The 16,158-nt window shown below is 40.9% G+C and overlaps 1 protein-coding gene across 2 annotated transcripts; it reads right to left on the reverse strand.

Annotated features, from left to right (window-relative positions):
- Positions 1-6,501: 6,501 nt before the first annotated feature.
- Positions 6,502-14,397, reverse strand: LOC129764459 (BTB/POZ domain-containing protein 6-B-like). 2 transcript variants are annotated; one of them, XM_055763552.1, is made up of 3 exons: positions 14,170-14,397; positions 7,659-7,730; positions 6,502-7,599 (listed from the first exon to the last, which is right to left on the reverse strand). In XM_055763552.1, exons 2-3 carry the CDS (start codon positions 7,701-7,703, stop codon positions 6,502-6,504), a joined length of 1,143 nt encoding a protein of 380 aa, XP_055619527.1. In that variant the 5' UTR covers positions 7,704-7,730; positions 14,170-14,397. The 2 variants fall into 2 exon arrangements, with proteins under 2 accessions (XP_055619527.1, XP_055619535.1); XM_055763560.1 differs by lacking the exons at positions 6,502-7,599; positions 7,659-7,730 and adding an exon at positions 12,639-13,913 and having other exon boundaries at positions 14,170-14,360.
- Positions 14,398-16,158: the final 1,761 nt, after the last annotated feature.

A 16,158-nucleotide genomic window follows, 5' to 3' on the forward strand; every position in this document is an offset into this window, starting at 1 on the left:
AATTTAGTCTTGAGCGTAGCCGAGTTGAATACGGGCATAAAGGTTTATGAACCGAATGTAAAGTGTTATAAACGAATAAAAAGGGTAATTAGAAATTAAATAAAAGTTTTTTTTTTAAACCGCGAGTTAAGTCACGGCATAATTTATATATATATATATATATATATATATATATATATATATATATATATATATATATATGCATACATATGTCATTCGCCTCCCTTACCGCATCCAGTCAGGTTGGTTGATGGAAAGTATGTTTCTGACGTGATAAGTTTCCTGTTAGTTGCACATGATCAAAGAAAATATAAAAGTAAACAGTATTTTTGATCGTAGTTTTATATCATTTTTATGATATGTGGAAAACAATAAATTAAACTCTTTCGTTTCAAAGCAATATCGAAAGTCCTGAAAAGGACTGGAATGGTTAAATGGGTTGTACGGAATCTGCTGCGTGCTAATGTGAGGTTTCAGTCGGATGTAGCAGTTGTTAACTTTTTGGCAGCGGTAGTTTTTTCGGAGTCGCTGCTGCTTTCCTTGGCTTTGGCATCTTCAGCTTCTGTGCGGCGGTTTGCAAGGGTTTCGTTGACACCATCGCGGTGAGCTAAACAACGGATAGCGGGTTTGATACACTGGATGTTGTCATGTGGAACCTTGCGATACACTCTTCCTCAACCGGATCCTTTGTCTCCTTTACCTCCATAACCGCATCCAATTGTATTGGTTGATGTGAACAGGAGTACCAGCAATGCACACTAGAAACACATATGTTTATCGATCTGAGCGTCCAACAAGAATGAGAAATCTGACTGAGTAGCAGCAGCAGCAGCAGCAGCAGTAGAGAAAGAGAGCATGCCTGAAACTGTCTACTCATGATGTTTGTTGTTGCCAACAGTAGTGGACCGATGCGAGACACAGCTCGATTGTTGAGGTTCAGCCTTGATGTTAACCGCCACTGCTGCTGCTACTGCCACTTATGTGAGACACAGCTCAATTGTTGGCCGCTCAGATTCGATACTGCACTTTCACGATGCCAAGAAACGTTCTCGCATTTCTGACGGAGAGAGCGTGCCTGAAACGATCCGCTCGTGATGCTTGCTGCTGCCACTAGTAGTAGACCGGTTTCAACAACCGTTGCTACTGTTTGTCGCTGCTTATGCTGCCATAGAAGCTCGATGTGAGACACAGCTCGCATTTAGACTGCTCAACTTCTATGCTCGCCTATATATTAGCCGCTTTCACTGCTGCTGCTCTCCACTTGTTGTTGTCCGTTCCACGTCTGTTGTAAGAATGAATGAGATCCACGAATGCTCCTTCCTTTTATATCATTTGGTATGTGTGAAGTAGGCGCCTCCTACTCGATTGCCATGCAGCTTGCCGGTGAGAGAAAGAATCGGGCGCGAAAAAAAAATGACGTCAATTTCGACCAATCAGGACTGGGTATCTCTGTTTGGATAGGGGTTGAATTTTTTCAATTGTTCGATAGTTAGTTATATGATATATATACTATTTTATCCAATGTGAAAAATTGTTATGGAGTGCCGTAATCGTTTGATGCAAAAATCTCATCAATCCATCATGAAATGAATGAGTAACAAGCGTTTGAAATTGGACATTTTTCACGATGCAATCGATTTTCATTTTTCAATTTGTACCCCAATATGTTCCCGAAAGACGTAATCCTACGTCAAAATTAGAAAAAAACCGAAATGTGCTTTGATTCAATTTTTTACATAGGACTATGCCTTTGATTTCTATATAAGGGGGTAACTCTGCGAAAAATGTAACGATTCATTAAGAGTTTTCAAACGCATATTACTCAAAATCGCTATTGCGACATATGTTGTGTTAGATACCATTAGACAGGAAATTTATTCAGCAATTTTTCGCTCGAAACAAGAATAGAAAATATAGTAAAAAAGATGGGTGGGTAATGTCGGGGACATAACCGGAGTGACGTAGGACTATACAAAGGGGACAGCTTTTGTTAAATATATATTTTAAATATATTGTTTTATTTTCTTCTCCTACGTGAATACCTACCTATCTACCTTAAAAATGGATTAGTTTACTGTTTACTCTTCATGAATATGTTGATGGTTCTGAAAAGAACCTTTGGTGTTGTGTTTTTTTTATCACTCGATATTCCCATCTTGTTCGGTTAAACCTTCCTGTTTAGCTATTGCGTTTGCCACTCGCCACAGCTTTCACAGTTGGAAAATTTCTTCCCATCCAGCTTGTGACATGTTGTTCAGTAAATTACATTTGATGCGACGTGCCGGAGAAACACTTTGCCACTCACTGAAACTAATTGTTGCCTTGATGAGCGCCGAACCGAAGCTGCTCTGTTCTTGATGCGGGTTTTCTGATTATCGTGAGCAGTTTTGCAAACCAACTCGAGCACTCCGACGGCCGAAACTCTATAATCGCTGTTAGGTATACTGGTGCTCCGGCACCAATCCGTTCGGCCTAGTTACCCTTGCGGAGCAATCAGTGAATGCGACCAACAGGGAACTGGAGACTTGCACGGTTCGAGTGAGACTTTGCCTTTCCCTTAACTTGTCCTCCTTTGTTACGTCCACGATGCCGATGCCGTACAACCACACGGGTTTACGGTTTGAAAGAAAATAAGATATTTTTTTGGGGTCCGTGTGTTTTATACTCTAGCGGTACACACTCACAGGATAGAGACAAATCGGCAGACTCAGCCAGAGGGGCGAGTCCAGTGAGACGAACGAATGAGCGTTAAAAGGGAGCGATGACAAAAAAATACATTCATTACGATTCGCTCGTTGGATTCACATGCAGGCTAAAAAGGGTCCTTTTCAGGATCACAAAATTATCTTCAATCTAAAGAGTTTATTGTTTTGTTATCACTCGATATCCCCATCTTGTTCGGCTAAACCTTGCTGTTTAGCGATTGCATTTGCCACTCGCCACAGCTTTCACAGTTGGAAAATTTCTTCCCATCCAGCTTGTGACATATTTTACAGTAAATTACATTCAATGGCACGTCGCATTACCACCACTCAGTATCGGATTGGAGGTAATTTTAACCTGTAATTGAACATTTGCGATGACAGTGGTACAGTGTCGACTTTCAATGTGGGGTCATAATTTGGACCCCGAACTTTATGTTTACAAAAATATCCAACTAAATATGACGCATTACATGTCCGTCCAATTAGCTAAATGTCGAGATAAGTGTAAATTACTGTACTTTCAATCTAGAAGCAATTTAAGAATTGGTGAAAATCAATAAGCTCAGAACAACTGCCAAATTCACATACTCATCATATCCTGGCAAACAAATTATGAAAAAATCAATTTGTGTTTTATTATTATTTTGGATATTGTTTTAGAAAGCATTGAACTGTATTTCCTAAACTCTTTTTTGGAAGGTTTAATGGCCCTGAAAAGCGCCTTGTTTTATGGAATGGTTCCAATTTAGAAAACTTAGTACTCGTGGTTTTGAAAAAAACCATTTCGAACGCCCTCGATGCCGCCTTGTTCTGGATTTGCCACCAAAGCAGTGTGTATAAAGAACAAACTTTTTTCTTCTGCTACCTGATGCCGTTTTGCGATTGCGTTTGCCACTCGCCACTCGCTGCAACTGCCTGTTGTCTTGATGTCCACAGAACCGAATGTGTTCTGTTCCGAATGCGGGTTTTCTTATCGTCGCGAGCAGCTTTACCAGCTAACTCGATCACTTCGGCGGCCGAAACTATATAACGCCGGCTAGGTGGACTGGTGCACTGGTACTAACGCGCTCGGCCTAGCTACCCTTGCGGGGAACTACAGATCAACACGGTTCGAGCGGGATTTTGCCTTTCCCTTCACTTTTCCTCCTTTACCATGTCCAGACATGGCTGCTTGGGTTGGTTTGTTGATGTGTTGTGATGCGAACCGATGTGGTGTACGGTTTGAATGAGAATGATCGTTACGGCAGCGGAGCGGGGATTTTTAAGCTGACTGGCTGGCTCGAGAATTACGCCTGTGTGAGACTGCGACCAATGTTTCGTTCATTTTTTTCTTTTTCCTTTCCAATCGTGGTTCATTCTATTTCGCTGCTGCTCTGGTTGCCCGTTTTGGTCGGTTCGATTTGAGGAGCACAAAATGGACCAATCAAAAATGGGCACATAGTGCATTTTGACAATGCTTGATATTTCACAATTATTCAATTATTTATCTCAAGAAAAATGAAATGTTATTCGTTATGATAGATGCGTAGATATATTTCCTATCAATTGATGCAAAAACCTTTGCGATCTATTGAGAAATGCTCGAGTTATAAGCGTTCCAAATCTTGCATTTTTTCCTACTTGTTCAGTGCCTAGATTTCCATTTCACCTCCTATATCTTCCGGTTAGACGTAGTCCTACGTCAAAAGATGGAACATTCGTGCTCATAACCATCCAAGGGTTTTTTTTATTCAAATCGTTTATTTTTACAGGCTCAGTTACATAAGTTTAAAGGAGCCGAACTCCTTACTGTATTGTTACTAGTATATATACATTTTTCCTTAATTCTAATGTTAATAATATAGAAAACCGATTACTCGCGGTCGACTCGAGTTTAGAAGGGTTACATATTTTCTTCAGGAAAAGGAGGGGATATGAGGATATGTTGACAATGATCTCACTCACACTCTCAATCACACTCATCACACTCAATTCTTAAACCTATCTTATATCTAATATATATTTACATTTCATCTTATTCTTAAGAAGGGATCCGATCTCTCACAAAGGAAAAGGAAAAGGAAAAACTAAGGGTATAAGGACAATCACATACGAAGATCGATAGCTTTAAGGAATACATATATTTGGGACATGTAATCAAGGTCTAACCGAGCCAACACGTCTCTCACCGGCACCATGGGCTGCCTTCCTCGGGCCCGAAGGGTGTCTTCTAAATTCGATCTGGCGACAAGATACAGCTCGCACGACCAAACAACGTGCTCGATGTCGTGGTAACCTTGGCCACAAACACAAAGATTGTTGTCGGCAAGATTAATACGAAAGAGTAGCGCGTCTAACGAACAGTGATTGGACATGAGTCGGGAGAAGGTGCGAATAAAGTCCCGACTCAAGTCCAGACTTTTGAATCATGGTTTGAGGCTAACCTTAGGGATAATCGAGTGGAGCCACCGGCCCAATTCATCTTCGTTCCATTTGCGTTGCCAGTTAACTATGGTATTTTTGCGGACTAAAGAATAAAATTCATTGAAGGCGATTTGACGCTGATAAATATCGCCTTCAATTGCACCTACCTTTGCTAATGAGTCAGCCCTCTCATTACCCAGAATTGAGCAATGTGAAGGGACCCAGACAAAGGTAATGACATAACAGCGTCTGGATAAAGCACTCAAAATTTCTCGTATTCTCTCAAGGAAGTACGGCGAGTGCTTTTCCGGCCTCACTGAACGGATAGCTTCGAAAGAGCTAAGACTATCCGTTACAATGTAATAGTGTTCAACAGGTCGTGAGGCGACGCTGTCCAGCGCCCAGTGTATCGCTGCCAATTCAGCAATATACACTGAGCAAGGATTCTGAAGACTGTGGGAGGTGCTAAAAAATTCGTAGAACACTCCAAATCCTGTGGACTCATTCATAGAGGACCCATCAGTAAAGTACATATTATCACAATTGATATCCCCATACTTTGCATCGAAGATCGTTGGAACGATCCTCGATCGAAGATAATCTGATGTTCCATGGATATCCTGCTTCATGGACAGATCAAAATGCACAGAGGAATTGATGTAGTCAGGAAAACAAACACGGTTGGGAATATACGAAGAAGGATCAACCTACATGGAGATGAATTCATGATATGGACTCATGAACCCAGATTGAAAATTTAGTTCGATCAACTGTTCAAAATTTCCGATCACCAATGGGTTCATAACCTTACACCGGATGAGAAACCGAAGAATCAAGTGGTTTTTAAAATTGTTATTTTTAGAAATTCAATGGTTTCTTAATTTTCTACACAGATAACTCCCTTAGTTCTTCACTGGCATTGATGTCGGAAGATTGTGGAGGAAAATCAATAACTTTTGAGTGATTGTGATGTAACCATGTGGGAACTTTATGTCTTGAGCTCTGGGTAATTGTCTTCGAAAAACTTGGGACCTCGATTCCATCACATTTTGTTGACACTTTGCTTCATATTTTCCTTCAGGATGTTCAAGTAAACATTCTGATCTAATACACTATCGATGAAAACCAAATTGCTCATACACGCATCCTCATACCATCACTCCACCACAACCATGTTTAAACGTTGCTTTCAGATTTTTTTACGTTTAATTCATCGTCGGCTTCCTCCATACGAAACGATAACCATCGGAGCCAAAAATATCAAATTAGGACCCATCTACGGAAATAACATTTTACCATTAAGACATTGGTGTGTTTCATGCTGTTTGGAATAATCAAATTGGAGTCAAATTGGGACAAGCATCTACAAAGTTACTTATTTATTCAAGCAATTTTATTTCCGAATCTCATCATAATAAAGATGCGAAATCACACTCTTAATTGCACTAAAGTCACTTTCCAAATCTAGCTTTACTTTATCATGACAAATTTGTGGGTTGATAATGGTGAAGGAATCTCCCTGATAACTAAAGTTCACCGAGATCGAATACCAGTCATCCGGATGTAGTGTAAGTTCCTCGAAGAATAAGTTAGCTTTGTTAACAGCCGCTGGATCTTTATTCTCGTAATCAAATCGATAACTTCCCAGCGACTCCAAATTTTCCGTTATTTCAACCTCAATCGTCACAAATCTTTCGGTGGATTTGACAAATACTCCGATGCCGAAGAATGCCAAACTATGGTTGCACATGATAGAAAATTTCAAATCAGTCTGTTCAGCCATAGACATATTTCCGAAGAATCTCAACTTTGAACAGTTATACGTTCGTATTTGGTTCATAACCGATACCATTTCGTCTGCATATTCGCTCTCGTTGTTCTTTTTCCAATCGCGAAGCGCCTGAAACAGCTGCTCATCGCTACAGTTGATTTTTTTGCTGGCCAAGATAATTTCCAGTGATTTCCTATCCAAACTGGTGAAATCTTCGTGACGAAAATACGTCAATGGATTTTTTCGAATAAGCGTAAGACATCTATCGTTAATGAACGAAAACTCATACAATCGATTATGGGTGAATATCTTCAACACATTATGCGAATCGATGTGATTTTCGAGAAAGCGAATAGTTCGCCGACGCAACTCGTTCAACATGTATTTCTGCGCATGTACGTATATTTCCAAAGCGTTCTCGATCGTTAGCCGCACCTTTCCGCAGTAGATGAATCGGAGAATCTCCAGAAAGATATCCGGCTCAACGTCGCTCACCTCAATCTCACCGGAGCTGGACTCTCTGAAGTTACCATTAAACATAGCGTTGAAATACTCGGAAGCAATTATTAGCAGCAGTTTATGTGCGTGAATTGGTTGGCGCTTTTCGCCTACCATAAAAGTGACATCGGATTGGAACCTATTGTTGATCAGACTTTCCTGACGCTGCGAGAAGGAAGTATCGTACTTCAGTCCAATTGAAGTATCCAAGTTATATGAGATCTAAGAGAAACAAGATAATGTAATGACGAGGTTTCGAGAGGTTTAAAACATCTTTATACCTGTTCTACCGCTGATAGCATTGTGATAATGTTCTCTAAATCCATCCGATAATAATATGATTGATTAAAATGCTGTAACGAAAGAACAAGAATCATATTTTCTCGTTTCAAATGATAGTATGATAGTTTTCTCGTTTTAAATGATAGTTTCAGCCGAATTGTCCTCCTTAACAAATTTTGTTTTTATACATCTAAAGAACACATTCCTCACCGTATTCCTGGTGTAGTAAGACGTACTTTGTTCGCCCTCAGCTACAAGTCCAAGCGGGAGAATTCTTTCTCGCTCAAGTGGTATCCAAATCACGTGTTCATATAGTGAAACGGATAACGCGCCAAACGGGACATTAAAAAGAGTGGCTTCACAGTGTCATCGCCATTGCTATTGGCCTCGTAATCACGCCACGGAACACATATATCAGTGTGAATCACTGTGAGTGAGAATGCGAGAACGAGCACCGAACAATCGCAGCGATGTCTGCGATCATCCGATCGAGCATCAGTCGTGATCGTATTAATTCGCTTCTTTCAAATTATAGTATTTTTCAGTCACATCATAATGGTAGATAGTGGGGGGGTCTCTTAACAAGAAGATGCCTTTCGTTTGCTCAAAATGGTACCGGGAAGTCGCTTAAGCGCGTTCCCGCATTATTCATCTTTCGAAGAAAGAAAATCTCTCAATTTCATTTAGATAATGAAAGATCTGGCAAGATATTACTCCGTGGTCGAATTGTCCAAAATTAGAACGAACAAGCTGCGTGTTGTCGTTGCTAAAACAATCTAACGACACGGTCGTCGACCAACGGATTGTATTAGAATATCACGCCTACGTGTCTTCCCATAACGTTGAAATTTCTGGACCGATAAAAAACCAATGCAAAATATGGGCTAATGAATTAGAATAATATGTACTTTACCGATGGACTTGTCCACAGGATTTGGAGTGTTCAACGAATCTATTAGCACCTCCCACAGTCCTCACTTTCCTTATTCAGTGTATATTGCTGAATTGGCACCAATACAATGGGCGTTAGACAGCGTCGTCTTAAGACCTGTTGACCACTATTACATTGTAACGGATAGTCTTAGCTCAGGCGAATCTATCCATTCAGTGAGGTCGAAAAAGCACTCGTCGTACTTCCTTGAGAAGATACAAGAAATTTTGAGTGCTTTATCCTGTTATGTCATTTCCTTCGTCTGGGTCCCTCCGCATTGCTCAATTCAGGGTAATGAGAGGACTGACTCATTAGCAAAGGTGAGTGCGATTGGAGGTGATATTTATCAGCGTCAAACCGCCTCCAACGATTTTGATCCTTCAGTCCGTCAGAATACCATCGCCAACTGGCAGCGCGAATGGAACGAAGATGAATTAGGCCGGTGGCTTCACTCGATTATCCCCAAGGTTGGCCTCAAGCAGTGGTTCAAAAGTCTGGACTTGAGTCGGGGTTACCTTGACATCGAACTCGTAGTTTGATCGTGCGAGGTGATTCTTGCCGCCAGATCGAATTTAGAAAACTCCCTTCGGGCCAGAGGAAGGCAGCCCAATATGCCGGTGAGAGATGTGTTGGCTCGGTTAGACCTTGATTACATATCCCAGATGTATGTTTTCCTTAAAATTATCGATCATTGTGTGTGATTATCCTTATATCCTTGGTAAACGACTGTATAGAGCAATGTATATAATAGATGGCCATGCAATATTTTAGGAACAGATAAATAAACGAAAAAGGTATTCTTTCTCGGACTCTAAGGGAGAACGGTTGTTCTCCGTTGAAGCTTACAATATCTGGATGTAAAACATTACTGGTTTCTACAATCTGGCGACGAGGTGAAAGCAGAAGATAATTAGTCAATGTTTTTTGCATCCAATTATTAAATGAATTCAGATTGTCCGTGTGATTTATCAACGGTTGAAATTGAATGGAGTTTCTACATTGAGTAGCGGTATGGAGATTCTACCTTTCGGTAGCGGTCGAACTCCGAACTCCGAACTCCGTCCAATGAATGGAGTTCTTCTACCAGCCTGGTAGCGATGGAGTTTCGGACTCAAATAATGGAGTTTCTACCATTTAGTAGTGTTTGGATTTCGAATCCATACTATGGAGTTTCTACCTATATGGTAGCGATGGGATCTCTGATCCTGTAAAAAGAGATTCTACCTTGATGGTAGCGATGGTATTCTGAATTCCTGATGTTTCTACCTGCTGGTAGCGAAATTCAAATTTTTATAATTAATTTAAAATTAGAAAAAAAGAAGTTGTTAGGTTAGGTATTTACCATGGCATATTAAGAAAGGGTCAATATGAGCCTCATAAAAATATATATTTTGGGAAAAAAGGGTCAAACTTTTTCACAAATCGAGGCATGAAAGTGGCGAATGAAAGTGGCGAGGAACAAGTTAAGAGTCTGTCTAGCTCTCAACTAAATGATAAGAGAGAGTATTATGTTGAAGAGCGTACAATTGGAGGATTGCAGGCTCCAAAATTCGACGACCGGACTGTGAAAACTTCGACGATCCGCAGCAACCAAAATCCACAGGATCGTGTAGCGTGTTTCATTTGCGGAAGACACGGTCATTTTTCGAATTATCCGCATTGTCCGGCTCGTAATCAAGAATGCAGGATCTGTAAAATGCGGGGTCATTCTGAGACGATGTGTCGTAAAGGAAAGAAACGTATTCCACTTGTTCAGAAAGATTAAGCCATTGAAGAAAGCACGGCTTGTTGAATCCGCTGAAATGAAATCTGATACGGAAGTTGAAAATGTTGAATCTGATAAGACGTATTATGCTTTTTTACTCCGGAAACAAGTCTAATTTGATTTCATGCTACATTGGTGACGTGAACCTGGACATGTTAGTGTATTCCGGAGCCAATCGCAATTTGATTACACCGGAGGCTTGGAATCTGTTGAAGGCTATTGGTATTTGCCAACGAAAGGTTGTGATCAGAAATTGAAAGCTTGTGGAAGCGAAAATTTGTTGTTACACGGAGAAAAGGAGCAGACTGTATTTTGAAGTCTATGAAAAAAGAGAGGAGAATAGAAGCAGCTAGAGTGTGAATACGATCGCTGCCCAAAGCACGACATCAAAATCATCGGTGATTCGAACGCTCAAGTCGACCAAGAGGAGGAGTTCAGACCAGTAATTGGTAGGTTAAGCGCCCATCCGCAAACCAACGAAAACGGTCTAAGACTTATCGACTTCGCTGCCTCCAAGAACATGGCCGTACGTAGCACCTTCTTTCAGTACAGCCTCCAATACTGTTACATCTGGAGATCACCTCAGCAAACAGAAACACAAATTGACCACATTTGATCAACGGTCGGCACTTCTCGGATATCATCGACGACGGAACCTATCGTGGCGCTAACATCGATTCAGACCACTACCTGGTGATGGTCAAACTGCGTTTTGAACTGTCAGTCGTCAATAACATAAGACACCAGCGCTCACCACGGTACCACCCACGATGACTGCAGGAGCCGAACATTGCTGCAACCTACCTGCGGCGTCTTGAAGCTGCGTTACCAGGAGTAGACGAATTGGAATCGATGAATGCTGGAACAACTTGAAAACAGCCATTAGCAGCACAACAGAGACCGTCGTCGGGTACGAACAAGTTCAACAGAAGAAAAGATTTGACGGTGAGTACCGAGCGCTTCTGAATGAGAAGGATGCAGCACGCGCAGCCATGCTGCTACGAGCGACTCGACAAAACGTGGAATGATACAGACTGAAGCGAAGGCAGCAAAAACATCTCTTTCGAGAAAAAAAACGAACGAACGCGAGGTGATAGAAAAGTGGAGATAACACTACGATGTACACCTGAACAGCGTGCAGACAGGAGAACAAGGCGACGACTACCATGGCGAATTTGTCTACCTTGGCAAGTTGGTAACAACTGACAATGACAACAGCCGTGAAATTCAAAGACGCATAGTCAATGGAAGTCGCACCTACTATGGGCTCCGCAAATCATTAAGATTCAACCAACTCCGAATAATATACGAATGAATATAGAATGAACCACGAACTGGCGCAACTCTACGGCGAACCCAGCCTTCAGAAAGTCGTCAAGGCGGGACGAGTGCGATGGACTGTGCATGTTGCAAGATTGGCGGACAGCAGTCCTACAAAAATGTTGTTCGCATCGAATCCGGTAGGAACAAGAAGAAGAGGAGCCCAGCGAGCGAGGTGGTTGGACCAGGTTGAGCAGGACTTGGCAAGAATCGGTGCAGTTTGGAGTTGAAGAACTGCATTGTGAATCAGATCTTATATCTCAATGGGATGTAGAATCATAGTAAATAAATAAAAAACGTAGTGGGAGTTTTTTTCAAGCTGACGACAGTCCATCAGACTCACTTCGGTTATCACCCCCGAAATTTCTACATTATGAGAAGGTACGTGCACGCGATATTCCAATACAAACCGCTTGTCGACAATAACATCGTCAGTGTGCTTCCGGTCAGCCACAACATCACGCAGTTCGTTCGGTCTAACCTTGAAAATTTCCACCACGAAGGAATATCTCACCAGATGGAGAGGAAAAGAGAAATTTTCTTGCGGAGGACTTTAGAGACATCTTCCGAGGTGGAAACGCGTTTAAGTGACTTCCTAGTTCCCGAAGCTATGAAGGGGGAGACAGTGGATTCAATCTCCATGTCAACAGTTCTCCTTCTGCCATTTAATGTGGCAGATGTACAATTTTTAGTAATTTTTCAATTTCTTTTTTTTTCGATTTTTTGGTATTGTTTAACCTAATGTGCACATTCAAATATTCTTGTTGCGCACACCAGTGCGGATGATTTGCAATGGTTCCCAATCGAAGGCCTTCTTCCTCTCGCTGTTTGCTTCACACTCTTGCAATCAGAAAAACCTGTGAGGGTGGAACAATTATTTCATAAACAACGAATGTAACGGTATCACTAGACGAAGAAAAAATACGACGAGGTAGGATATATCATTCAATAAAATATGAACAATTTCATTCTTCGCCACACGAAACTTTATTATATTTTCTCGGAAATGCCTAAGTACACCTAAATGCTCTGAATTTTAACGAGTTACTACTACGATTTGTTTTCTAACTCGAAGCGGCCACCTCACTTCCCTCTCAAGTATTCTGCTTGATCGCCTTGTGCTGTCTTTCCTTGCAGTGTAGATGAGCTATCGCACAGAACATGCTATCACAGCGTCCGTAGACCACATTCGCAATGGACATTTTGATACGATCGTGATGCATCTTCGGATTTTGAATGGTAAACGGTTCCACTGCCGGCGTTATATTAAGCGAAATCCTGTATCTATGGTGGGGCTTCAACACAATCTGTTCAAAGAACAGATTGGCCACATCCACGGTCAAAAAGTTTTCGTTCTCATACTCGAACAAATCGCAACCAATCTCGATGTCGTTTTCCCAAATCTTCAGCTCCACTGATATGACCGCCGCGCATGATTTGATGTACACTCCGATTCCATACATGTTCACCGTGGTTTCCGATGTAATTGAGAATCCAAAATCGCTTGGCTCGGAAGAAGAAGACGGCCCAAACATACGCAACTTATAACAATCGTACGAACGCTTAGCGTTCTTAATCACAGCTCTCAGTTCGTCCACACTTTCCTTTTCATGTGTCTTCTCCCAGATATCCATCGCTCCCAACAATTGATCATCAGTGCAATTAATCTTTTTCGAACCCAATATCAAACTCAACGATTCCCGGTCGATCGTCGCAAAGTCCTCGTGATTGAAGAAATACAATGGATTGTTACTTATCATCCTCAAACATTTCTCATCCACGAACTGAAACCCATAGAACCGATTCTGGGTGAATATCTTCAGCGCATTATCTGGCTCGATATTTTTCTCCAGAAAATCTGAAGCCATATTTAACAACTCCATCAGCATGTACTTCCGAGAGTGAATGTAAATCTCGTGGATGTTTTCAAAAGTTAATACAATCTTCCCGCAGTACACGAACCGCATGATCTCCAGAAAGATCGCTGGCTCTATATCCTCCAGCACAATCTCGTTCGCAACAGACTCCCGAAAGTTCCCATTGAACATCACATAAAAGTATTCGGATGCGGCAATCAGAAACAGCTTGTGTGCATGGATTCGCTGTCCCTTCTCGCCCACCAGAAAAACCACATCGGACATAAACTCATTGTTCACGAGGCCCTCTTTGCGATCGGTGGCCGAGCCGTTGTACCCCAGCACCGGATCTCCTTGACCTTGGTTTGCCATTTGCGTGGATCTGCGAGAGAAGAACAAAAACGAGTGGTATTAGAATTTTAGATGCGGGAAGGGTAATTTTAAAATTTCAAGCCCGGAAAGAAATTTTCTAGAGAAATTTCTCGCAGAAAAACGCATACAAACCAAGGCAGGAGAGGCGGAATGCTCATGCAAAGGGTGCGACTGCAAAATTATGACTGGCTGGTTTGCCAAAAAGCTAAATTGTTTCGTGAACTCCCCATGAACCCATTATTGCATTGTTCAAAAGTAATACATACCGGATTTACCACATCGATTTTACTAGGACTAATTTAAGCGACCAAATGTATCACAATTCGATTTTTTTCCGATGCAATCAACGAATATATTTTGCGAATATTCTGTGGCAGCTGTGGTAAACAAATCTCTTCGACTACGGAATGGGAATGATACGCCGGCAGTGATTCCAGAGATAATTCCAGAAAAGCTAGCATCTTTTGACGAATTTACGTTGGATTTACAACCGTATGGCGCAGCGAAAAAATGAGGATGTTTTGTTTTGACGTAGGACTACGTCTTTCATTTCTATACCGGGGTGTAAAATCAAAGTTTCGAAAACGAAAGCGTTACGCCGGAGACCGAGATTTTGAGCGTTAATAGCTCCTAAACAACTGAACGAAATGGTATGATAAACACTTCATTCGAAAGATAAAATGTCTACGCGTTCTATACTTGTTACTTTTTGACAAAAACTTGTTTCAATAGTCCTAAAATTGCTTTCAAAACAGGCTATTGAAATCACCAATCGGTATATAAGCGAGCGCCGCTCGAAAATCCACTCAGTTCTAATTGAACAGCGATTGGAGCATGTTGTCGCTGTTGTGGTGAAGCTCTTCGTTTATTATGAAAGCGCGGATGAACGGTGTCACCAAGAGCCTGTTTGTGCACCTTAGGCTAGACATGAATCCATCAGGAGGAGAGTGATGCCACAAACGGTTCCCCGGGAAGATCTCGAAGCAACCGCTACACACACACACACACACATACACGCGCGGAATTCTTTCCGTTTGGATGCCATTCAGCATCGAGAAAGTTCCGGAAAGATCTAATCATTGCTGGAAAATAATCTGCCAGTTCCTCTGGGAATTTAAAAATACATTCATGTGAAAGAGTTTATTTGAATGTTTTCTATCCATGTAACACTGTGATCAAATATGTTTCAATCAAGTACTATTAACAGATGGTTATCGAGTTAGCATAAACCACTGATGGGCTTCCAGTATCGAGGAAAATGTGGAAATATCTAATCGTTACTGAATATAATCTGCCAGTTCCTCTGGGAATTTAAAAATACATTCATGTGAAAGAGTTTATTTGAATGTTTCCTATCCATGTAACACTGTGACCAAATATTTTTCAATCAAGTACTATTAACAGGTGGTTATCGAGTTAGTATTAACCTAAGTGGTGCGAACTCAATCCACTTCATTTTCAAGCAAATTCATGCATGTTTTCAAGCGATTTCTTGCAATAAATTCTCAGACCACCAGAGATGCCAGATTTAACAATATGTTTGTAAATTTCTGTAAATATCTGTAAAACGAATTTTATTTTTGTTGTAGACTTTTTGGATATAACAATATTTCACAGGTTTTTGAAAAATAAGAAGTTCTATTCATCACATCAAAGATATTTGACTCACCATATGACATTTTCCATAGTTTTAATACAGAAAAGTTATTATATTTAGTTTACATCAATACACATGACGTTAGACCTGCGATACTCAACCTGCGTCCCGGCAGACTTTCTGATTGGCCCATCTGGTGTGTATGAAGTTTGGAACTCATACACATAAGTACTTTTGCCCTGACATCATTGCAGACGAAAGAGAGGATACGGTTATTCACAATTAATGAAAAATTGCATTCTCTGCAGGTAAGGAAAAACCTTGAACGAAAATTGTCTCTGATAATTATTTTCTCTTCTAGACAAGATTGTTTTGCTGAAATGCAAGGAGATTAGGAGGATACGGTTATTCACAATTAATGAACAATTGCATTCTCTGCAGGTAAGGAAAAATCTTGAACGAAAATTGTCTCTGATAATTATTTTCTCTTCTAGACAAGATTGTTTTGCTGAAATGCAAGGAGATTTATTGAAAAATAGTTAAGTTAGGGTCAGGACTATGCAACCTATGTATTTAAACAACATCGAATAAAAATTTTCATTCTATTTTCAACAACTTACATTTGCTTTCGGGTCTGCTTATGACGAAATATGGGTTA

The sequence above is a fragment of the Toxorhynchites rutilus genome, chromosome 1, assembly GCF_029784135.1.
Source record: "Toxorhynchites rutilus septentrionalis strain SRP chromosome 1, ASM2978413v1, whole genome shotgun sequence".
NCBI classification, from domain to species: Eukaryota; Metazoa; Arthropoda; class Insecta; order Diptera; family Culicidae; genus Toxorhynchites; species Toxorhynchites rutilus.